General features: G+C 42.3%; 1 protein-coding gene across 8 annotated transcripts in view; it reads left to right on the top strand.

Annotated features, from left to right (window-relative positions):
- Nucleotides 1-25,841, top strand: part of sema4d (sema domain, immunoglobulin domain (Ig), transmembrane domain (TM) and short cytoplasmic domain, (semaphorin) 4D) — a 35,704-nt gene that overhangs the window by 314 nt on the left and 9,549 nt on the right. For 4 of the 8 annotated variants that reach the window (XR_003749278.1, XM_028974680.1, XM_028974684.1 and 1 more), the window contains exons 2-3: nt 7,282-7,383; nt 24,822-24,955. Coding sequence is in view for 7 of the 8 variants with exons in the window: in XM_028974680.1 (XP_028830513.1) it covers nt 7,346-7,383; nt 24,822-24,955 (172 nt within the window). In the remaining variant the exon portion in view is untranslated. Of the gene's footprint in view, nt 1-4,778; nt 4,990-7,281; nt 7,384-13,627; nt 13,697-19,881; nt 19,940-24,821; nt 24,956-25,841 lie in introns of those variants that run through there. The other 4 variants (XM_028974682.1, XM_028974683.1, XM_028974681.1 and 1 more) reach the window with 4 other exon arrangements.

Raw genomic sequence — 25,841 nt, forward strand, 5'->3', positions numbered from 1 at the left:
AATTCCAAGGTTTATTTCTAAACAAAAGTATATATGTATATATGTATATATATATTTATATATATAGCCGGGACAGCTGGCGAGGAGACCGGTCGGCCTGACTTTTAAACTTCCCTCGTGTCTGTGGTAAACGTCATTTTTCCTCCACCTTTTCCCCCTGGCTTTTCCACTTCGAGTAAGAATGTTTTTAAGTCTGCGCCGCGATTCGAGGTCCTTTCTTCTTTGCACATTTCGTCTGGCTGTCGCGGGGTCACGTAAGGGTTGCCATCCAAAGCGCACATAAATCACGGGCGCCCCATTATCTGCACAACAAAAGTGGGTTTCGGGGATATGCCGCGGTGAAAGCCCGTCGCCCCGCTACTCCACGCCGACCTGTGGAGTAAAATGCCGGTGCGTGTTGGAGTAGTTCTGCTTGCCGAGTGGGTCAGCACAAGGTCAGCACGACTTGTCACCTGTAGGCATGACCCCCTTGCACGAAGCTAGCTTGGGAATTGGTTGAGCAACAGGGCTGTCATGCAGCTCCACTGGATTTCTTGTCGTACTTTGACGTTTTTATCTCGTTATAATATGACGTTCTTAAAAAAAAAACAAAAAAAAAACCTCTGGTTAAGTGGCCTGCTCAGGGACGCTGAGGTAGTAAGTGGGGTTTGAACCTGTGACTTTGTGGTCATCTGGTTGGCTGAGTTTTGACATTGGCTCGTTGGCTTTGGATTGTTGCTTTGTTGAAATGTCCCATTTTCGTCTGTTTTACTTTGAATGCCATCTGATGTGAAGCAGGCCCTGCATTCCTGACTGCAGACCTGACGTCAAATTCAAATCAAACGCATCTCGCAGAGATAAGGTTCTGCCTTGGACGTGGTGCATTTTAACAATGTCTCTAAACGGGGTTGTGTTAGTCCGGTTCTGCTGTATGTTGCCAAGCCACGCCTGAATGATGTTAATCATCCTTTAATCGTTCCTTGTCCCTTTTATATCTATTTTTAAGAAAAAAAATTACTCCTCCTGCACCGACTTTATGTTTAATTCTGTGTTGGTCAACATTTGCATCTGAAATTTTAGGTGATGGTAGATAATAGAAATTATAATTATGGTCCTGAGGTGAATGAGGTTTCACCTTTCCTGCTTTTATCCCAGAAAACAGATCACATTTTGAATGATACTCTACGTCACGGCATGAAACGGCTCGCGTTTTTCCGTCAGGACAGTATAATTAATTTATCCGATGAGTCGGATCAGTTCATTTGCTTTCCACTGCTTCATGGTCGCCACCCGGTTTCGGTCAATACAGCAGTCACCTCGCAGCTCGGGCACGGCAGACTCATGACATCCAAGCCCTCGGGCACAGTGTCAGCGAGCCACAGAATATCCCTGTGAACATGCACAAGTGGACAAAAACTGTACACACACCCGCAGGACTGTGCTGCAGAACACGTTCCAATCCTGCAGGCAAACCGCTTAAACAGCCGCCGAGCGCGTCTCGTTATGAAGTCCTTTTTTTTTTTTTTTTTTTTTTACTTTAATGTCATGAGGTTTCTATCCTGAGAGCTAAAGAAACTCTTCCCTTCCTCTTGGCTTTTTTCGTGGATGCCCATCCTATTCCAAACAGGCCAGCCAGTGTTCTGGTGACAGCGGATCTGATTAAACAGGATCTGAGTGCACTTTATCCTCACTGTACTTTCCCCAAAGTACAACAAAGTCGTGACCTGCACAGCAGACTTCCGTCCTTTGGGCCGATGGACAGTGGGGCTTTGTCTCTGTGCCCTGTACCTGCCAAGGCCTTTCAGACTGGGAGAGTAGGGTGGTAACTTTAGTGGAAGCTGAGCGTCTCCTTATTGTGTTTCCAGGCCTTTCTCCACCGTACGGAGTGGCAGCTCTCTCTTTCAGCAGGAGGGGAAGTGGACGACTTGATCTTTACCACCACAATGCTTTTGCTGCAGAGCTAAATAAAAAAAAAAAAAAAGAATTCTGTAATATTCTTAGTTGCGGACAGGTACAATGTCAATGATGACAAAAATGTGGCCTTTTGACTGATTGCCTGTCCAAGCGATGATAATGCAGAAAGGATCTTTTGGTCAGAGGCCGGATGAATGACCAGGGTAATTATTTGTCGCTTCACCAACTACATGCCCTGTATGGTTTCCTTGCTCACCTTTGGCCATTTGGTTTCCTGTTCAGCGTGAATAGAGTATGAACAGTCGGAGGGGATGACCGAGTTTCATTTAAAAACACATTTTGTCACATAAAGACACTTGTGGAAGGACAAATGAAACAAAGAGATCATATTGTCAAGGACACAAAATAATATTCAACCCATAGAAATTAAATTATATTAAATACAATGAAGGGAGTGTGGAAGAGTGAAAATAAAATATGGTGCATTAGGGACAGCACAAGAACATGATATTAAAAGAGCACAAGTAAAAAAAGTACAAAGACAAAAAAGTACAAATTTAGGTGCCTGCATTTCTCACATTCTTATTTGTTGTGTTGTAAATCTTGTAGTTTTGCTTGGAGGGTAGCTGTGTTATCTCATTCTTGCATAATTTCTGCCCTGGGCCTATGATGCCCCAATATAACCGGTGATTGATTTTTGTTTTTCATAAGTGTAGATGGTACACTGTATGTGTGTGTGTGTATATATGTATGTATATATATATGTATTACAAAGTGTACTGTGCCGAGAAACAAGCCCTGAGGTATGTATGCCAGGTGAGAGGCAAGGCTGGCTGAACATAGACCTGTAGTTGTTTTCACTTTCGTCCTTTTCTTGGCACTTGAAAGTATTTTTGGTTATTGGTTGCAAACAGTGTTGTTCAAATGGAAGCATAAGATTCACAAGACTGGGTCATGTGGGGAGAGTCATGCTAATGTTTAACTTGATAACCCCGACTCTGCACACACGCTATTCTACTATTAGTTTACCATCCAGTGGGAAAACAGGGATGAAGCACATGACTGAAAAGTGGTTCTTGGTTGTGCATAGTATTCCTTTAAGACAGCAAATTTGTAGAGGTCATGAGATATTGGTGGGGCATGTTTGCTTTTAGCAGTGACACGAACACAGTGATCTGTGTTTTAGCTTTTTAGAACTTTAAATTTTGAGAAAGCAATTTTTGGAAAACCAGAATAGGACTGTGTGTAGTGTGTATGTTAATTTCCACTATTGCTTTGGATGTGAACTGTAAGGTCAGTATCTGGATTGTGTTTTGGAGCCCGTGCCATAGAAATTATTGTGATTGTATTAGCTGAAGCGAAACGACCATCTTCACCCTGAGGCGTGAATTTGCAATTAGGACAGAGCACGAACAATAACATATGTCCCCACCGAGACACGCAACCCATCCGACTGATATGTGCTGAATTCAGATATATATATAATTAATTCTATATATAGATTATATATTTTTTGTTTGTTTTGTGACAAAATGCCTGGTCCTGTTGCCAATTATATTGGTTCCTAGATCAAAAATGATTTAAAAGAGATCTTTTGAATCCCAAATTTGTAATACCTCTGTATACATAACATAATGATATTTCACTATCCCTTGATTTCACTTCCAACACCTTTTGAAAAATGGAATATCAATCCAGCCTAAAATCTCAACAAAGAGGTTGTTTATTAGGTTTCTTGGTTTCTTTAGGGCAGAAATTGTAGAAATTGCTCACTTTTTGAGCTGTGAATGAACAATTTTCAACCCTTGTCATAAAATGATGAGGAATGATTATTAACATTTTATTTCCTCCTCCACCTAACAGATGCATTTGGAAAAATGTCATGTTAAGTCATTTTGCAGCTCATCATTACATGCTGTTTGTGTGACTTGTTTAGGTGAAACAGATTTGTGGCCAATCCTGGTCAATGACCTTCGAAATAATGAAAAATGATTCAAAAATCTTCAGTGCACGAAAAACATAATGTAAGGTCCACCATTGCGGAACTAATAGTTTGGGAGGTTTGGTAACCGGAGCTAATTAATTTCAGTGAAGCCGTACGGATCTCAACGCGATTTACAGCCCATGAAAGAGCACGCTTTCCGATCCAATCAATGTTCAAATTTTTGGTTCTTCTTCTGTATTTTTGGCATCACGAGTCATTGACAAACCCACTGTGGAGACACATATATGGGCCATCGTTGATCCTCAACATCAGTTCTGGCTCTCCTGTTGACATCATGCCAGTTGTCCTCCTTGGTTCCTTGTTTTGGCAGGGCACACCGTTCTCCGCTACCTCTGGATCTGGAATTGTGTTTTGCGCGCTATAGGATAAAGGCAACTGGAATCCAGACCCTCTTTCTGGGGAGCCAGCAACCCCTTAAACAATAGGCACGCTCTAGCCCCAACCCCCCTTTCCACCTCTTTCGTGTCCCCCACCTCCTCCTCCAAAGGAATTGAGTGGGTTAGTGCTTTGAAGAAGGGATATTCCGGTGCCAAGAGGGTGAATATCCTGCCGGAGACGCAGGAGTCAGCCATACGCCGGGAGACTGAGGCAGGATTCTATCCGTCCTCACTTTCCTCCACCCTCCACTTTTTTGGGGTGGGAGGTGGCCACACTTTAATTATTAATTGTTGCTTGGGAAGGAGAGAAGGAGGCGCGTGAGAGAGCTAGAGAGAGAGAGAGAGAGAGAGTGTGTGAGAGAGAGAGTGAAGTGTGAAGAGCTGAATGAAGTGGGGGGAGTGGAAGCTGCTGTCGCTTTTATCCTTTTTTTTTTTTTTTTTTTTTGGCCATGATTACCAGTGTCCTCGGCAATCATGGCACGGTTGTAGGAGCTTTTCAGAGAGGCTGGGTCTTCCCCTGTAACTCCTGCCTGAAGGAGAGGAGGAGAAGGTGCAGAGGAGGGTTAAGCACGGGGTGTCAGCAGTGCTTGCAAACAGCAACTGAGAGAATGGCATGAATCTGTTTTGGATACGATCAGAAACACCGCTCTTATTTATGAGTGCCTGTTTTTTTTGAGGGGACTGGTTCTTACGGTCTTTCTGCACATCGGTCCGGTGAGTGGATTGCCTACTTGATTCATGTACATTTTCATTTGGTCTATGAGGATCATGCATGCATGTCAAGTGTGAAAGGCAGGGCCTGCGAAATCCTCTCCGTATTTCAGCACGTTACGAACGTTCCAGAGTTCCCTTAGACAACACCTCCCCCCCATTCCTGCAGTTGCTTCGTTTGCTTGTTCTCTGACGCTCTGTTTGATCTTACCTGCCTGTATCAGTGTAATTGCAGGCTATTAAAGCGCTGCTGCGCGTGCTCGTCGAGGATGGGGGGGGGTCTGTGTGCGAGAGCAGCCAAAGTTGCCTCGAGGAGATCAAAGACCGTTAGCATGCCTTTTCAAGTGCGATCTGCAACTTCAAAGGGGGGTTTCCGCCTCCCGGCCGTCCTGCTCCTGCCTTTTGGCATACCGTGGCAGATAGCTACGCCGCCGAAACTGTTACTAAATATATATTGTTTTCATTCGGCATCTTCTGAGCTTGTGTGCGGGTTGAGAGGAACGGCGATGGATGGGGAAGGGATATTTTCTGCTGACGTAGAGTGTTGGAAGGTCATGTGTTGCCTGGGTGCATCGTCTACCCCCTGTGATCTTTGTCTGCGCGTGCTTTGCATTTGTTTCTTAAGGTTTAGGGTACGTGGGGTTGTGAACTTATCAGAATGTCCTGGCCGGATGCAACATGGAAATTTAATCCAGCATTTGATAGGTTTTGTGGTTGATAGCCATGGAATTTATAGGATTTTCACGAACGTTCCACAGAAGCTGATTGCTTAGCTGTGGGTTCCAGAGCGCTCGGAAATGAAGTAACTGCTTCCATTTATTTACGATTCCCCTGTTTTAGTGGTTTTACCTTTGGCCCAGTCAAATGAAGTTTTCTCACACGGACCGCTCTCTCTGTGACTGCACAAAGAAGGCTTGCTGGGCTGGCCGCTTTGACAGTCGGACAGTAGGGAGGCACACTTCCCAAAGCTCTACCGAGCAGCAGCCCTGCTGGGAGGATCCCCCCGCGGAGAGGAAGAGCAGGCGGCAGCACTCCTGCCACCAGGCAACCGCTCCGTCGCCAACGTTCGCGGGGTAGGAGAGCCTGCGGGGTTTACAGCGTCACCGGCAAATTGACCTCTTTATGGGCCCCGGGAGCTCCTGCTGCTGGAGTACCTGTGTGACGTTGGCCACTTGCTTTTGTGCCTTATAGCCTTCGTCTTAATTTTTTTTTTTTTTCCCAGCCCCCCTTCTGCCTCGCTTTCTTTGTCTCTTCAGAGCTGCATCTCATTTGCTGAGCGGTCCTCCTTGTTGACAAGTCGTATAACCTACTACATTAATATGATGTGCTGCTATTTAAATCCGGCTTGCAAAGATAAGCTGTTGGCTTACGTTTGGTTCTGCTGATGCGTTAAAGTAGCATAACGTGGGATCTGCGGATAAGACCATCAGTGAAGCGTGCTTTTAAACTGGGAACGTGTTCAAAACAGATGGACGATGGTCCTACACAACACATGCTAGCCATAGTTTGCATTATTTGTAGAGGCAAAACTATTTCCCATAAGTGGCCACTTTAATATATTGTGCACTGATTATAGTTTTATAGTATAGAGTTCTTTGTTTAAGAGAATGTCTAAAAATCTCTTGAAAATGCCAGTTGTAGATGGATTCTCCTCAGTTCCAATTTATTCCCCTTAGCCGTGGTAACCATGGCAACCGTCTTTCCTGGTGAAGGAAGCTGGCGATGTTCTGTCCTTGCCGGGCTAATTGTGAGCGGGTCAAGCATGGCTGAAAGCGATCCCAGCGTGGTCAAGTGTCTTTTGTAGGCAAACACCGGGTGTTGTATTTTTGACCTTGTTAATATACCCTTTTCCCGTGAGTCTGATGCCCATGACAAGCAGGAATACGCCCAGGGGAACAGTCCTGAAGTGGAGATGCATTAATATTCATCATCTGCCTTTTTAATGAGTAATATAGCTGTTCTTGCATGTCTGGTTTGCCGGGTGGGACTCGCCGGGCGTGGACCCTGCAGTCGAAATTGATGGATTCAGCAGAAATGAAATGTGCTTGTAGACTGAACCAAAGACAAAATCATGCCACATTTTAAGTTCAATACTTAAAACTAAGTGGGTTTGGGTAAACGTGACTGGCCCTAAACAAACTCAGCAGTTCCTACAGGGTTTGCTTGAAAGGTTCTGTGTTGAATAGTGCAGCTATTACAATGAACAGCAGAAGGATATTGAAGAATTTTAAGTTATTTCTTACCCTTGCATTTTCTATGTTGAAAATAATCGTTATTGTCTCCTCCTTTTTACAGGTAGGTGACTTATACTTGGTGACACATTTCTGTCCCGGACGGTGCGGAGAAGAAGAGGGGTTTCATGCATCAGTATTCGCCAGTCGACGCCATGACGTACAAGTAAGCACTTGTTGTTGTTTTTGCATCCAGTGTGCGGACACACAGGCACAAAGGTCCATTCTGCCCCTGGCATGTTTTTCTTGCATCAAGTAAGACTGTCATCATTTAAGCAGTCCTGCAATTACGTCGGCAGGCGAGGCAGGCAAAAGTTGCAGACGTCCGAATTCCCTCCCAAAAAAACATTCCCTTATAAAAGGCCCTTCTGTCTTTGTCCCATGAGACGCATGGCATTTGCATGAGGGCTGATTTGCATCTCATTTGTTCTGGTATGTATGCTGTAACTGCTGCCCCGCCCTTCGTTTCGTTCGTTTATTTGGCTGGACTGAACCTATGCCACCGGTCTTGTGCCCAGTCTTGTGAGCTTCAGCCCTCTGAGTGGACAATGACGAGGAAAATTAGGCCACAGGAGGGGGAAAAAACCTCGCAAGTTGCACGCTCTTTGCACCACGCACAGCTGATGAGGACGAGAAATGAGGAAAGTACAGAGTCAGTAGAGCTGTTTTCAGCCCTGAGGGGAGAGGCTTTGTGCCTTTTTAAGTGGGCACTTTAAAGTTGTTCTGTCCTTCCCTTTGTAAGTCAAGCTGGGTTTTTACCAAAGGGATTTTAAATGGTAGCTCAGAATGTTTGGTATTTTTGGTTTTCTTCAGTGAAAATCCCTTTTTGGACTTGAATTATACAATAAATTGTCTTAAATAAGGCCAACTATGCAGTGAAAAGTCCTCTGTAACCCTCTTATCTGTGTCTAATTCTACAGTAGATGTGGGGTTCCTTACACAGGGGGCCGTTACTGGGCGGCCTTGGACTGGTGGAAGAAACCAGAGCACCCGGAATGCAAAGCCAATTTTCTGGGATCAGTCTCTCGCATCGGGAAGGATGAGGACCCGTGCATGTGGGGTCCTCTCCTTCTTGAACCTGTAGTGAAATAACCGCTGCTGACATAAAAGGGTCAGTCTATGAATGGGCATTACTGAAGTATTACGTTTTGAGGGAAAGTGTTGGTTTTTGCTCTAGCTATGGCAGACAGCTTTGCCAAATGTCTAGATGGAATAGGCTAATAATATTCAACTTACATAGATTCCCACGTCACAGGGAAGTTGGAGGTTCATGCCGCTTCTTGGAAAAACGTCAACGTCTTGGCCGCATTTTGAGAAGTCAAGCTTTCCAGGCTGTGGAGTAATGCGGAGGGTCAGTTGGTGTCGGAATGACACCAGACCTCAGTGGCTGACTGTGACCAGTCCTTTCAGCTCCGTCCAGCACTGGGACCTGGCCAATGCTCACAGTGCTGCACCTGCTTTCTCTGTTGATCTCTCACTGAAATTAAGGGCTCTGTTCTGGCTACTGACTTCTTTTTAATTGTTTGTCAGATTTGGCTGTAGGATACAGCCTTAAATAATCCCTCATATATAATGTTGACTAGACTAGACGACTAGATGGTCGTTTTTACATATTTTATTTGTAGTTGTAAATTTTCCCCCAGTCTTCAAGTGCAACCCTGAGCCATGGTTTGAAAAAGTATCCATGATCTCTTTAGCATAATAGCTAATATCTGGTTTCTTTAGGGCTGGTCTGTTTCCAAATCTTTTTTCCCCTTATTACTTATATATTAAACTGGTAAAACATTCTAGTGCTCAGAGTTTGTGAGTAAGTGATGAGCTTGTTGACAAGTTGTCCAGATGATCAAAGGTTTCCTAGCAACCACCGTAGGGGCTGATGGAGGCCCCCGATTTAGTAGTCCATTGTTCTGCCTGTGCTTGTCAGTGTTGTAGTGTGATTGTTCGTCTGGAAGAATGATAAATGTTCTGCCAAAAGGAAGGAAAGGAAGAACGGGGAGACGGGCCCTGTCATTGGGTCCGAACAAAGCCCTCCACAACATGGGACTACTTAAGATTCATGCAGCCCAGGAACGCCCCCCCTTGTCCTGCATCTCTTCCCAGACTGGTCCTATCTCGCAAGCTCTTGAGCAAATGTTTACACATAGTGTTTTCAGCTGAATTTCAAGTCACAGCATTGATTGGAGATTTTTCTTAAGTTACCCACACAGCACCATGAAATAACTAGTTATATATTAACTATCCATACGGCAATATATCATCATTGATTTACAGAAGTTTAAGTTGAACTGGTAATCATAGTGATCTGTCTTGCAGGGATCTATTGTGATATCATTGTTCTTGTGGACAACATATTGATATTTTTTTAGAATTGTGTGACACTTCTGATCCAATCCCTAATAATATTATTGATGCTCTAATGTATGTATGAAGACAGCATTCAAACAGAAATACATACATTAGAGCATTAAGATTTAGATAAGATTAGATTCAACTTTATTGTCATTACACATGTACAAGTACAGGGCAACGAAATGTTGAAATGCTTAAGCTAGTTAAGTTCAATTATGCATATATTTTTTCCTGTTGATTTTTGGCCTGAAGTGATTGAAAATAATGCAGACTGCACTTTCTGGGATTTTAAGTGCAGCAGCCTATTATGAGCAGTGGCTTCTACTGAGATGTTCCTAAAGCTGGACTTGGTCTTAAATTCTTGTAGACAGGGATTCTTTCTGTCGTGGAGCATGTTCCTATAATCCCTTTCACAGCCATGCCTCTCAATAGGCTCAGATTCTGTTGTAAAGAATCTTGTTCTACTCTTTTTGCTTAAAATGCTGGAATTCTACCCGTTTCCCCCTAACCTCGTAGTAGGGTTGTACTGCTGGGAAAAGTGGAACAGAAAAGCTTACATGATTATGTGCAGGGTCAGCACTGTTGCGCGCATATCAAAGCTGCTAGGTATTAGGGATTGGGCCTATAATGGAAATGTCTGTGTCGAATTCATACCACTTGCCCGAGCAGTTCCACGCAAACTGCACACAGTTCCAAGAATGTCCAACAACTTTGTTGAACAGTGATAAAATATGATTTATCATTTTGCATTTATTCTATTTCCCCATCCACTCCATAATCACACAATTTTTTGTTGAATAAATACGTTAACAATGGAAAACATGGAATTCAAAAGAATTAAAATGGGGAATTAGGAAAAAAAATTGGAAAAAAATGCATTTTGGAAAAATGTAAATGGAATTAAGTGGAATCATAGGGCCCTACTAAAATAACAGAGAGCAGTTATGTTTTGTTTACATCTGGTGGGAAATCAGTCCCTTCAGTGAAGGTTTGTAGGGACTATTCAGATTATTCATCTTTTTTATTTATTAAAAGAAGATACATGACACTATATTAACTGCCAACTGCTGCCAACAGCATATTTTCGTGGATCCAATTTTTCAGGTCCAAATGTATGTAGGTGGAAGAGTAAAGAACAGAAGCGAACAGCAAAAATAGATTTTACTGTATGCTTATCTCTTTCTCTCCTCCTCCTCTACTCGATACTTGGCGGACAGCCCTGTCCGGGAGTCAGAGGCTGTGTGCCGGTGGAGAGCGTGACCGATCGGACGAGCGAGGCTGCGCAGAGGCGCTGGAAATCGTCATCAGAAAGGCCATGAACTCGGTGGGATGACTGGCATTTCCCACTGCCCCCTTTTTGCTTATTCATGGCTCAGCACCAGATATAGATGCAGTTCAAGGTTCAACAGCTTTGTGGCTCAGGGTAGATGGCATGGCTGTCAGGGGAAGACAGATCTGATTGGAACAGGGGTTGATTCTTGTCAGAGCAGCGACGCAGTGCCTAAATACTCTTTAATCTCTGATTGGAGCAGATGTTCTGGCAGGACATCGTGCTCAGTGTTTGCTCTGGCATGACTTCCTGAACATTTTGTCGCGTGTTCTCTCTCCAGTACCTCACGAGTAGACTAAAGCAGGGGTTCCCAGTCCTTTTCTCAACGTTTTAATTCCAAACCTCAGTGTGCTTTCAACCTGCCTTATACATAATTATTTTTTTACCGATAACATGATCCTAAGCAGTGGAAAGCATGGGGCTGCACACTGATCATATAAAATCAGTACTACATTAGATATAGATTGTAGTATAAAAATGAATGATTGGCACTCTGATGATTGCTCAGACTTTAAAGAAGCTGTATTTTCAGGTGGTGGAACTGGAAAGAAACACGACTTCTCATGTTGTACATGCCATTTTATGCCATAGTGTAATTTGTTAATAAGGTGGATAATATGATTTGTCCAATTGTGATGATGATATATTACCCTACTTTAAAGTCTTGTTAGTGTCCTGGAGTGGTACGTTAAACTCCAGGGTTTTATTTACTGGTATTCATGGTCACGGTCCAGACACTTCCATTCAGCTGACAATTAAAGCCATCATCCATTCTTCACTGGGGTACCCATGACATCCAGACTTCCGCTGCTCTTCCATGTCCCCGTCAGAGGGGAGGGTCCCCACTTCGTTGCTTGTCAGGCTGTGCTGAATTGAGATGTGTCCGATGCTGGTGTTGCGCTTTGTGAGCGTCCGGTGAAGTGGAGTCAAAATGCTTCCGTCGGGTGTTCAGGAGTCAGCGCCCTCTGACCTGAAACTCATCAGTTAAGGCTTCCTGTCATCTTCCTCAAACTTTGGAAGGGTTCCCCCGAGTGTCTTTGTGTATATTGGCATAGGAGAGGGGGGAGAATAGGAGGACCAGACACCTGCCACAGGGTGACGCAAAGGGAGTGGTCATGGACTTGCCGGGATCCCAGTTGGACTTTGCTCCAAGTAGCACACAGATCATCTGCTCTCGCCAAGTCCAACGCTTCGGGTCTTTAAAAGATGAGCCAAAACCAGATGCTGTCATTGTGCTTTCCAGGTAGATGCTCTGGATGTTCCTTTTTAGTACACCTTATTTCTTTACTATTAATTAGAAATGTAGTATTCAGAAATATTATTACTTTGTGAAAAATATTGTTTCATTTAGCGCTAATATTTAGTTAGCGAAGGCCGTTCACTTTTGGTGGATAGTTTAAAAATAAACTACTGTTTTAGATAAAATCGGCCCTTAAAACAGTGGTGCTAAGACAATGGCTTCCAATATAGGCCTCGTTCATTGCTGTCTAGACAATCACATTAAATGGCCTGCAGCATGGCCTGATGGCACAATTTTTTTTTCCAAGATCTGTTGTCCACTCTTTATTTCTAAAGTGAGATAACATTGTAGAATGAGTAAATTCATATGCATTCAAAACTTTTGTCTGCTTGGATTCTTGATTTTGCGTATGTCTGCATGACAACAACAATGCAAACGAGTGTGATCTGGAAGGGCCGCGGTCGCGCCTGACCTAAATGTAATTGTCCCTACCAAATAATGCATGTAATCAGTATCTCATCACCTGGGGCAAAGTAACAGTCCTTGAATCACAGCTCCGAATGTATAGCATGTGGGTTTTCCATTTGTTGCATCCATACATGTCCAGATTGTTGCTGGATAGGTCAGAACTGCTCAAGGCTGTTATCAATATGGCACAACGATGAGCGACGGCCACGCCTGCCTTGGTTCTTTTTAATAGGGAAGTGCATTCATTCTTTTGAAGTAATTTCATTTTGCTTGGGGAAGCAATCTGAAAAGAAAGGGAAAGGGGTCTGAAAGGAGGGCTGGCCATCTGTCATAGGGCTTCTGCGGCCTGTGATGATCCCTCCACACCTCATTAATAACGCTTGTTTTTTTGGATGAGGTAAGTAAAGGGTAACATGGCATCTCATTTAGAGTGCTCGTGTTGGTGTACCATGCGCTCGAGGAAACTGCTGGATGCTTGTCCTTAATGTCCAGTCACTCATACAGAAACGTATGAGTCTGCGGTGTTGTGAGTATTGACCCTTCTGCAGCAGTGTTAGCTGTTCCTCGCTGCTGGAAATGTTTGGATAGCAGATCCTCTCGTCACACTCACAAAAGACTCAGCTGAGATGTGTGGACACAGTTCCATAGATGGGCAGATGCCCTGCGTGGGTGAAAAATGTCATTAACCTCTTGTTTTTATATCAATGTTGTGGAAGGCCTGCACTGGAGGACTTACCTTCTACTTTTTTTTTCCCCACTCTTCTCTTCATTTTTACAAGTGTTTTGCAATCTTTATTTTCTGATTCTGAACTGATATCAGTGTTCGAGCTAATAGAAAGCAACGGGTGTCATTGTTTTATTATCATTTTTCTGCACATTTGTCTAATCTGTTGGCAGCTGGTAAATGTCACTCTTTCTCTCTCTCTCACTCACACACACACACACACACACACACTGATGTGCATATCACAGCAAGATCACGGGCTGATAACTTGTCATTTTGTATCTCTGTCTCTCCCCTAGCTTGAGGATTTTGTAATTTGCCCAGAAGAAAAGTTCCCCATCACCTAGTAGATCGCCGTGGAACCACAGGTCAGAAACCCTCCCCCCTCGCGTGCTTTTGTTGGGACGCCTGCAGGCTTTTTGCACGCTGTCGCACGAATCCTGCATGCTCCTGTTGGCTGAATCCCCCTCAACCCTCCCCCAACAAACGTCCTGCATGCAAACAGCTTGTTGATTGTGGTGCATCTGTCAATCACTCTTCCGCCTGGACTCTCCCTGGGAATTTTTACATTATTTTTTTGTGCTGATGCCCCTGCATTACGCCTGGTTATTGATTTTTATTACCTATATCCCTCGTGGTTTCTCTTTGCTGTTTTTATTTTTCCTTTGACCTGATATCCCTTGAGTTGATTAAGATGCAGTTCTTTTTTGCCACTTGTGCACTTGCTCATTGTGTTATGAGGGGCGACCCTCACCCCCACTCTTCTGCACCCCTGCCTCTCTCTCCTTTTCTTTTTTTTTGTTTAACAGCCAAACTCTAGCTGACTGCTCATCTGTTTTTCTGAAGCTTTTTCTTTGTTGCATATTGCAATTGTTCACTGGCTTCTTGCAGAAAGTGGTCAAGATTCTGTCTTCATGAAAGTGCCTAATAAAATTTGTTGCAGAAAACAGCACTATTTACCAAAATTATACAAACTTATACAAGACACACACACACACACACACACACGTTAGCCAACTAATAATATTTATACATTAAACACTTCAAAACAGTGCAACAGAATCGAAGCACATACAAACACATCTAAATTGACAAAGAGGAACCGTACATCTGGAGACTGCTGACAAAATTCAGTTTTTTGAGAATGCAAAATATGTCTGTTAACTAACTGGGATCATTTTTCCTGTTCAAAAAAGGTCTTCTGTAGAATAGAATGACTAGAGGAGACATCGTTTTTGGATGTTGAAAGAAGACTGTGAGGGAATGGGCCCAAGCAATACAGCCTGAGAATCGGGATGAAATGAGGAAACAGTCTTGCCATTTGTGTTGTGTGTGTACATTTATTTAATAAGAGTATAACGATTTTCAGAAGCTTCCAAACAAACAGCAGGAGATTTGAAGTTCTTCTGCTTTGGGAAAAGTTGGATTTTCCTCGGAGGAATAATTTTTTAATTAGCAAAAATATGGCATGATCAGTGACTTGGAAAGGTGTTGGATATCACTTAAGGGTGTTTGAATGCTAAACCCTTGAATATTTTGTGGATGCGGAATGTGAGATTGTCACAAAACCTGCTTTACCTGAGAGCTGAGAGCTTTGTTCCATTTTGTCTTGTGCTGCATTGGGCCTGCATCCTACAGTAGTGTGTGTTGCACATGACAATGGAAGACAAAGCAGCGAAGCAAGGGACTCGTAGCGTGACTGGGGGAGGGATGATGGTGAGGGGAAGACAATAGAGAACCTGTAAGCTGCTGTATTGTCACAATGTGTACAATGGGCACTACACCTGCTGCCCATTTAAATTGGCGCTGTTGTTGAAGGACACTGCATCACTTGCCATATCTGGCAATAAAACTACTACTTGCAGATCCTGGTATTAAAAATATCCCAAAACACCCAGAGTTTTGCGACTGGTTCTGAAAATTAACAAAATGTCTTATAAAGTGTGATGACCAGAAGGAAAGTGCTATTTGAGAAAATGGTTGCTTAATGAACTGCATATTAGGCTAATGTTTTGTGCGACATGTCTTCACATACCTGTTATTTATATATTACAATTCTTGCATGATTTTAATGAAATTTATTAAACCCCTGTTTCACCTCTTGCATGTTCATTTTTGATATTGATTTCTATGTAGGCCTCAGTTTACGTGAGTACGGAAGGAAAATATGGTCTGAAATAGTTACGCATACAGATCATTCATTGTACCAGCAGTCTCAAAAGGCCACAGTCCCCTTTTGTGGCCATTTATAAATGCTACTGTATGCCACCAAATGGCTTGAAATCTCTCTTCACACCAAGAGTGAGAGTAGCCTGATTGGCGAGGAGAGCAGGCAGAATTCTTCAATGTGATTGGTCTCCCTCATGTCCGGGTTGAATGGATGTGGGAATTTGTATTTTGCAAGAGGCCTGGCTAGAAGTATCTGGCCTGCCAGCGAGCCCTGCAAGGAACCCAAAGAGCTCTTTGTTTCTGCCGATCTAAATCACACCATGAAATTGCTGCCATGCGAAAGATGGCGCACGCCCACAATGGAAGCCCTCTCTTCGGAGTGCCCACTGCCGCGTGAGAATATGGGTCTCTGCCATGCGGTTGAGTAGCCGCATTAAAGCCTTATGAGGAGAATGCTGAGCAGAGGTGATTGGGTGATTGATTGGACCTTAAAATGCCTCTCAACTGCCACAGTTTCTTTTGACTTGCTCAAAAGTTAACAAATCACTGCTGTTATGGGCCCAGTGAACCCTTTTAAAGGATGCTGCATAGACTGGTAGACTTACTACAACTCGAGTCATTTGTAAGGTGCCTGCCGTGTCCTCATTGACTATGTTGAGGTGAAGGGGACCTCTGTCAAAGACCATTAACAGGACAGCTCATTAAACTTTATATTAAGGGTGTCATTTTGATTTGTGTTACAAAAAGCCCCTGTTGGTAAGGGGGTCGGGAGTGGTGGCACACATGTCATAAAATATGGAGCTGGAAGTGGGAGACTGCGACAGGCTGGTAAGTGATCCGTCCCGCCAAGGTTAAACTGGATCCTCCACTGAGGGTTCTTGCATGCCTGTTGCAGTCGCCCTGGCACCTGCGCCCGGATGTCAGAAGGAAGGACCACTGATCTCTCACAGCTCCGAAAATAGACGAGTAGTACGCATCCTGCGAACTCAGACTGCGGGATCAAATTCAACTCAAGGAACAAGACCCCATTAACAGGAAGAGGGTCTGTTTGGGTGGAGTGTATTCTATGAATTTTGGTGTCTTGGCCTTAAGGTTACTCAGCTGCGTTTACTTTGGCTGTGTTTAGTTTTGTCTCCTAAAATATATTTACTCCACAGAGCTAAAAAAGTTATCCTTGCATCAGTTTTTTTTTCTTTTCTCACATTTCCCCCTATTTTCTTTGTGGTTAACAGAGAGGGCTTTTTAAAGGAAATCTGCCAGCGCTCTAGGCCATAATTTAGCTGTGGTTTAGCGTTCAGGCGTCCCCTCGGGATTAACGACTTTACAAGTAGAGGTGTATTGGACTGGACCCATGTGTCTCCATCTGGAGCATTACTGTGAAAAATCACGTTCTGCAACAGAACACAGGCTATTAATTGCCTTTTATTTACTACTTGGTTGTCCGCTTTTCACTTGTTTTATATTACCCATTTGCTAATATAATATAAAGAGTTCCTAAAGAACAGCTGAGTCTTTGCATCTTATGGCCAGGACAAACAAGTTAGAATACGTGGCCGCATATGTGTTTGAAAAGTATTATGTACCTACAGATGTAGCCAAAATTTTTGAGAATGACACAAATACTGGTTTTCGCAAAACGGTTTACTTTTTTGTCAGTTGTTTCTGTGGTGTACTGAAGTATAATTACAAGCATTTTTAACTTTCAATGGCTTTTATTGACTATTACATCAAGTTTATACAGAGTCAATATGAGCAGTGTTGGCTTTTTTTTTCTTTCCTTTTTTCTCAAGACCTCCACTATTCACCCTTTGGCCTTATGGCACGGTGTGCCATCATGCTGGAAAAGGCATTGTTCTTCACCAAACTGTTCTTGGATGGTTGGGAGAGGCTGCTGACTGAGGATGTGTTGGTACCTTTCTTTATACATGGCTGTGTTCTTAGGCAAAGTTGTGAGTGAGCCCACTCCCTTGGACGAGAAGCAGCCCCACACATGAACGGTCTTTTTACTGTTGGCACGAGACAGGATTGGTTGTAGCGCTCACCTATTCTTCTCCATACAATCATTTTTCCAGATGCCCCCAAACAGTCGGAAAGGGGCTTAATCAGAGAAAGTGACTTTACCCCAGTCCTCAGCATTCCAATCCCTGTACTGTTTAATTCTTAGAATATCAGTCTGTCCTTGATGTTTTTCTTGGAGTGAAAGGGCAGCACTTGACTCCAAAAGTCTTCACCTCACTATGCGTGCAGATGCACTCACTCCTGTCTGCTGCCATTCCTGAGCAAGCTCTGCACTGGTGGCACCCCGATCCCACAGCTGAATCATCTTTAGGAGATGGTCGTGGTGCTTGATGTACTTTTTTGGGCACCCTGAAGCCTTCTCCACAACAGAGGCAGGAAACTTTTTGGAAAAACAGTATTTGTGTTGTTCTCAAAACTTTTGGCAACGACTATATATAGGTTTATTCCAACATTTTTCTCTAAAACGGGAACATTTCTATCCAATCTGGCCTTGCATCCACACAGAGACAGCATTTCAGGGATCCAGGGAATGGTTAATTTTCTAAAAAGAGTCTTTTCCTCATGTCCATGTGGACGGCAAACTTTTTTTTAATGACCATGCTGATTTATTATCTCAACTTCCAACCTGACCTATAACCCCAAATGTGTCATACATTCAGCTGTGGCGGATGACGTGTTCGTGGTTGTGCCGCAGCAGCTGAAGAACCTTATAAAGCAACTACAAGAAATCCTCTCTACGGTACACATTTTGAATGAAAGGACAAGGCTGCACAGCAACAACTTGTTTAACACACCATCGAGAAGAACTAGATGCGAAACATGGAGAGCAGTTTGAGTTACAGAGCCACTTACAGGTGTGGAGGGGGGCAACACAGTGTTCAGGCCGTTCTCTGCATCTCCATGTGGATGGCAACATTTCAGATAACGCTGCGTGTGGAGTTTTTAAAGAAAAACGTTCTCGAAGGTTGGTGATTGGATCACTGAAAGGGCTTTATTAGGATTTATTTTAAGGTGGGCATAGATAAATTTTCTTAATCTAGATGAATCTAACTGTAATCTTGGAATTAATCTAGAGTAAGATAAATTTATCTAGATTAATCTAGATTAAAATGGCTCATTTGAATTCTGACGAAGGTATTCAGAATATGTGTGCTACCCAAATAATGACTAAAAGTAAGTCTTTGAGAACGGGTATCTCCTGTTTCCGAAATGCATCACAAACTGCTTGAGAAAGCGGTTCTACTATGATAATTGGTGATGAAAATAAATTATGTTCAATAAGATATACTTGTGTTTACCAACTGTTTATTCAGTTAAATAGCTGCATCCATGTTACCACGTCACGTTTGATGTGGTAATTTCACAGTTCGAAGACTCGTTCTCGCCCCCTACAGTGCAATTCGGCTAGGTATACATCCGCGCCGAAATATCAAGGTGAAAGTCATCATAGTGTAGCGGTTCTTCTTCTGCGTTGTGTAACTTTTTGATTTCATTTCTTCAACCACAAATGATGAGCTGTCACCCAAGAGATTTTCTGTGTAAAGTGTATTCTGTACAAAAAGCAAGGTCGCATCAGAACATTGCGTCTTTCTGCACCTCTCTCTACAATATACAGTATTAAAAGAACATAAAAAAAATATTCACAAAATAACACACATGCAAAATATTCCTAATATGTACATAAATTAAAATGAAAGAAATACCTTTTTGCACACAAACCCCACGCACCTCTCACAGCTCACGCCATGTGTCCAAGAGACCTGAACCGGGTCTCAAAAACAAAATAAAAGTCTTTAGGAAATAAGAAACTAAAAGACACAAGTAAGAAGAAATATACTTATAAATCTAGTGTAACCATTTAACTCCGGCACAATAGCTTGCGTAGTATAGACCCAGCTCCCAACCCAACTTTGTGAATAGATGAACGGCGATATTTTTTTTTTCGCCCGATAAGAGTCTCACGTTAAAGCAGCACGTTAACGCAGCACGTTAACGGCGATAACGGCCCACCACTAATTTATTTATTTCATTTAAATAATTTTTTCCCCTAAAAAAAAACATTTTGTTGCACTAACATCAAATCAAACATAATTGATTTATCTGTCTTTCAGCTTCTGTTAAACCTGCTAATTTTCATTGTGAATAATCTCCAATGTTGAAAGTGCAATTAACCATGATCTGTGTTTTCAAATTCTGGTGGGACTTTGAATTTAGCAATATTTAAGAATACTAAGTTTCTTGAGCGTAGAGACCAGTGTGGAAAGTAGGGGAAATGATTGAGGGTTGCATTTCTTTCATTCGTTCATTCATTCAGACTCTGGCCTTCATGGTTCCTCTTGTAACAAGTGCACATGCTTTGTTTCAGGTGGCCTCTGAATGCCCAGAATGCCATGCAGTTCCTGCACAAGTGGACGCTAATTTAGGTGTGCCCTGGCCTCTCATTCCAGCTTTTCCCCTTCAGTAGGCCCGTGTGGTCATTTTATTTTACAGTGTTGGTGCAGCATGGCACAGTCCCGCTCTGAGTCGACCCTCATTTGATTATGGCCCTTTTTTTTTTGGTTTAATCTGCGCACATGTGATCCACTGAGGGTGTGTTGTTTTGAAAGGCCCTCTATTGCATGCTAAATATACACTTTTACGAGACCTGACCCTTCATTTCTCTTTAGTGTGGTCACTTTATGGTGAGCTGCAAGCTCAGCATCTCTATGAAAGTTGTAATTATACAGGAAGGTATACATTTTTGCTTCTGTTGGATGGCGAGCGCATGTGTCTGTTCCTCACTAGCTTTTTCTAGCTGCAGTCAACAGTCACAGTTTGGACACACACACACACACACACACACACACACACACACACTTACACTTATATATTAGTGTATACTGTGTAGTCAGGGATTTTCTTATTGTTCCATTTTCAGTACTTACAGATAATTGATTGGTTCGCTAACTAAAGGTTTCTCGTAATAAAATGGACAGAAGATTTTGTGGCCTTTACTATTCGTTTGTTTGTTTGTTTATTGGATATAATTCTCTCTGTGTGAATTTAAATTTAAACACATTATGTCATTAAAAGAACCAAAAACCCCGTTACACGCCCATTTTTTTTTATATAGAACATCAAACATGGCCAAAGTATCATGTTTCGTTGGAGCTTGAAACGTATACCATGTCACTGCACTGCTTCTTTTACACAGACCACATCCATCCAAAATATCTTTTCCTCTCTATTTCTTTCTTTCTTTCTTTATTTTGTGCTTGCAAACTGTGGAATTTGTCATGACTAATCACAGCCCAGAGAGAACAAACTCTCAGACTGTCAGTGCCAATCTGGTGAGTGAATTGCAGCACGTTGCACAAACGTGTTAAAAAAAACAACACGCGTTTAACAAAGTTACTTCCTCTACCGAGGTAATTCACTATATTCATTCTTGAAAAGGCAAGAAAATGTTGTTGCGAAAACATCCACGATGAGCACACACATGCACAAATATCACACGTTTTTTTTTAGACAAGATACTGCATTCATTGATGAAATTTCGGAAGCTGCCAAAGTACAGGGTTAGAGATCCCAGAGGATGTCCGCCCCCAGGGGAGAAGAGATGCTGCTTCCATATTGATGTCCAACTGCTGCATAAAAGCTGTGTGTGCCAGTGGGTGGTGGGCTCCTTGACTGGTGTTGAATGTCCTGGGCTGAGGGACTGATCTGCCTGTCTATATGACCTGCTGGTGTTTCAGCACTGCTATGCATGGTCACCAAGCAGGTGTCCGGCTATCTGGGTGGCATCATCGTGTGTAGCTGCCATTAAAAAATGTTCAATGTAATCATTTGGCAATATTTAGTTATTATTTCACCCAATCTGATATCCAGGATGCTTTTTCTATAATGATCTGTGGTAATCACCTAATTTATTTTTTTTATGGTTCTCTCCATGGATTGGTGCCATCTCCTGATCTTCCAATGAAAGCCTTGGAGCACAGGAATGTTTGGCTTTGCCTTTGACTGATCTAGTCTGGCATGTGAAATGGCAGTTCTGGGAAAACGCTGAGTGAGAGGAGGAAGTGGATGCCCCTCAGTGGCGTGTCGGGCCTCCATTGTTTATTTACTGTGTAAAGTGCACAGAGAGAATAGCGATTATCCTTGTCCCCATGGAAACAAAAAGCTCTTTATGCCATTGACCTCCTTTTCTTGTCTTGTGCCACAAACTTGTTTGGATTTGGCTGTAGTCTACTTTTTGGAAGTAAATTAGTAGTGTATGGTTTCTCCAACTGGTGGAGGATGACCCAGTTGTTGGTGGTGCACTGTATGTGTGTGTGTGTGTGTGTGTGTGTGTGTGCGCGTGTGCTCATGAGCGAGTGTAAGTGAACTGGCACTCTACCATTTGATCAATGATTTTTCAACACTGTTACCACGCTGCTATTGATTTTTTTCCCTTTGTAACACAGCCTGCAGCAAAAGGAAATTGAGATTAACTGATTGCATATGCTAGTTTGTGTAATTGAGGGCAAAATAATCTTCCTGTTTGAGGTCTTTTCAGATAATTTATGTAGGGCAAGGGAACCTGACACACCAGCCTCTGAAGTATCGGGTATTATTTTCAATGGCAAGATTGCATTCACTCTTCACATCGTGCTGGAGAGCTAAAGAGAACTAAAAAGATTTATATGAAAGTCATTAAATAACTTGTGCATTAGACCTCTAGCTCGGGTTGTAAATTCCAATTTTTCCAATCTATTCACTTTTCACAGCAATGGAAAAGCACACAATAAAAGACCCACCCACTGTTAATCTGACCGATTTGCACTGTTTTCTTTTTGTGTGATTTAAAAATGCATGTGTGCAGTTTAGTCTGTTTTCATGTGTTGCATGTTAGAAAGAGGTGCACAAACCTTCCCACAAAAACATTTGGTTGAAAAAGAGGAATTAAATAATTCTCTCTCCCCCTCTTGCTTGTAAGCTGAGCAAGCCATCGTGCCATAAGGCTTTTGTTTATAAGTGCAGTTATCAAGTTTCTTTTGAGGCTCGATGTTTCTCAAAGGGGACGCTAAAGTGGATGCGACCGAAAAACTCATTTCCACACCACATGCTGACCTTTGGTGCCTCTCTCTGCCTTTGGCTGAATAAAATCAATAAAACCATTTCCTATAATGCTGCAGCAACTCTCACTCGGTTGGCAGATATTGAATTCTTTGGGCAGCTCTGTGCCTTGTTTTGTTCACCTATGCCTGTAGCCTTTCTCTTGTTCTAGATAACAGCAAGCAATAAGATAGTAATACGCCACAGATCCACTCTGTGATACGAGTTCTTTCAACTTGGATTTACTACAAATCGTTTATGTGACTTTATGTTCTGTGTGTGTGTGTGTGTGTGTGTGTGTGTGTAAATAATGGCACAGACGTAGCCTAATTCTTCCTGCTGCCTTTGGATAGGTGGTACATGGCTTTGTATTTCCATTTCGGTACACAGGGTCAGGAACCCATATTTCCTGTCTTTTTCTTTGTGCCCTGCTAATCCACTCACTGCATTTTGTTTCATTATAATCAAACATGCTGTAGTGAATTGGACCCATTGAAGGTTTATTATAGCACATCATTTATACCATTTAAAAGTGTTGAGGTAATTTGAGTGTGAACTTGGGTAACACTGACTGACGTGCCCGTATTTTTCCTCCTTTTTCACTGACTACTAAATATTAAAAACAGTTTTACCCACTGATGGGGTAATAAATAAATAAAGCCGATCCTTCTTTTATTACTAAGCATGGCTGTGGAGCTGATCAGGAATCGCAGAACCCAGGGGCCATGAGAGCAACACTGGGGTGTAACATGTAATGAGATGGGCACATGATTAGATAAGTAAGTTATCAGGTTAACCTTTTGAACAGCAAGGTATAAACCATGCTCTTGAGCTGTAATGTGAGATGTTTTTTGTGAAATTGAAATGTATAATAAAGCTACCATTAGATATTTAGTTTGGAATTAACCTAGAGGATATGGTTTATGATAATTATTGGCTCTTTAGATGGGTTCTCATATCATATTGGAATAAATGCCTGCAGATTCTTTTCACTCCTTTGTGTCTAATAACAATCATTTATGGGCTCGGTTTGAGACGTGAGGGTGGCTTTTTTGTTCTCAGCAGTAATGGAACATATTCACACAGGTGTGACACATGACTGACTGTTTCACATTGTCTTTAGTCACCAGTGACACAGTGAGTTGCCCCATAAATAACCCTGCTGAGTGTCTCCATAATGGGTGACACTAAATTAATTTCTGTTAATAGAAGGAGGCAGAAAAGCCAGATCAATAGAATAGGTACACCAGAGTAACCCCAGACAAACTGGTTTGGTTTTTGCCTGTCATATTTAGGCAATGGTTTTAAAAAGAAACAGATCAGCACATTTGTGTTTTTTTTGCACTTGCTGCTCAATGCTGACTTTTTTTCAGTCTATTCCTCAAAAGTTGGTCTGTTATCTCCTGAAGGCACATCAGTACATCAGTACTTTGTCCTGTTTCCCTCATCTTCCATTAAAACAGTAGCTCTTTGCTGCATGTATCATTAAACTGAAGCTGTGCTCAAATCTTCATATCTGTGTTAATGTATTTTACGCTACTGTTGATGGGACAGAAGTCGGACAGTTTAAACAGTACCGGAGTATAAGATATTCCCTTCGTTCTCAAACTGTGGTACACATGCTCCCAGTAGTGGTACTGGCCTGGAGATTGAGATTATTGTTCATTTTCACATGTAGTGTAGTATTCCATTTATTAATAGTTTAGAATAATTTGCGGTGTGTTTGACATCAGTGGATGACTGTCAATAGAAAATAATTTTTGTATTTGGAATGAAATTGTGTCCTGTGTGGAATAGTTAATTTTAATGCCTGGTTTTAATGTAGTCACAAAGGCAGTGGTTGGCGTACCAAGTATTTCCGATTGTTTTGTTTTGTTTTTTTTATCTGTTGTGAAAAGTTTGTTAACCACTGAAATCAAACACATAGTAAGGTTCTTTTCTGGTTGAACATCTTTTTTCATGTTTGCAAAGATGCATCTACGATGTAGAAATATAACCATAACACTTCTCATTAGTCTTATTTGCATGGAAGCTATGAGTACATTTTTCTAGCAAGCAAGAAAGGAACTACCGAGCAGCTCAAAGGAAGAGGAAGTGGTGCTTTTAGGTCCTTTCTGTGAAGTGATGCCGTGCATACGCATCCCCTTCCTCTCCTGTGGTGCTGTACCTAGCCTCATACAGATCTGGTGTCGCGAGGCAACTGACTGACTTGTTTCTTCTTATCCTTTGCAGAGGTAACCTCACCATGCCAAAGATCCCAGAATCCAACATGGCACTGAGTGTCCTGGGTGTGTTTCTGGGATTGCTCTTGGAGGTCTCTACTCATGGACCCTCAAGCGTACCTAGGACCTCATGGAAATACGAAGGTACAGTGTCCTGTTTTTCCATCTGAACAGTTCTTAACTTTTGTTGATTGGTTTAAATGGCGTTAAGTGATTCATGCATATTATATGGTTCAGTAGTTCCATGTATTAACCGCTATTTATGAAATTATATGCATTACGTTACAGAACTAAGTATTTCACACACCAGAAACATTTTGTCTTTTAAATGTTACCAATTAAAATGCTCAATTGAACTATAAATTGGACACACCTGATATTTATTAAACATTTTTGTAAATATTTATTAAATTGCAAGGTTGGAGGTAGTATATTGTTAGCAATACAGGCATTTGCAGTGGCTTCATTATACAACACATATCACGATACATGATAATGCACTAAAGTATGCTTTGTGGTCTTAAGCACAGGAAGTTCTTGGCTATGTTTATACGGTTAGTCTATGCCAAAGGATGACTGCGTCGTTTGAGATCTGTGAAACCGAATAGTCTTCCAGAGAGCATACTGCCTTTTAGTATGGGACATTGGGGGTTTGTAGGTGTGTGTATGGCCATTGGCACTTGTAATCTGATCAGCTTCGACAGGGTGACATGAAGGCTGCCAGACAGCCACCATAACATGAGCTTCCAGCCGGATCTTCGCACATCTGTCACACACCCACACACATAGACCTCTCTCTCTCTCTCTCTCTCTCTCTCTCCCTCTCCCTCTCTCTCTCTCTCTCTCTCTCTCTCTCTCTCTCTCTCTCTCTCTCTCTCTCTCTCTCTCTCTCTCTCTATATATATATATATATATATATATATGTCTATAGAGAGAGAGAGAGAGAGGTAGAGAGAACTGTATTTTGCAAACATATATTCTTGTGGCCTGTGATTTGTATTTCCTGCCAGGGCAGTTTCTGTTATGGTGA

This window comes from Denticeps clupeoides, chromosome 3 (assembly GCF_900700375.1).
Source record: "Denticeps clupeoides chromosome 3, fDenClu1.1, whole genome shotgun sequence".
NCBI lineage: Eukaryota > Metazoa > Chordata > Actinopteri > Clupeiformes > Denticipitidae > Denticeps > Denticeps clupeoides.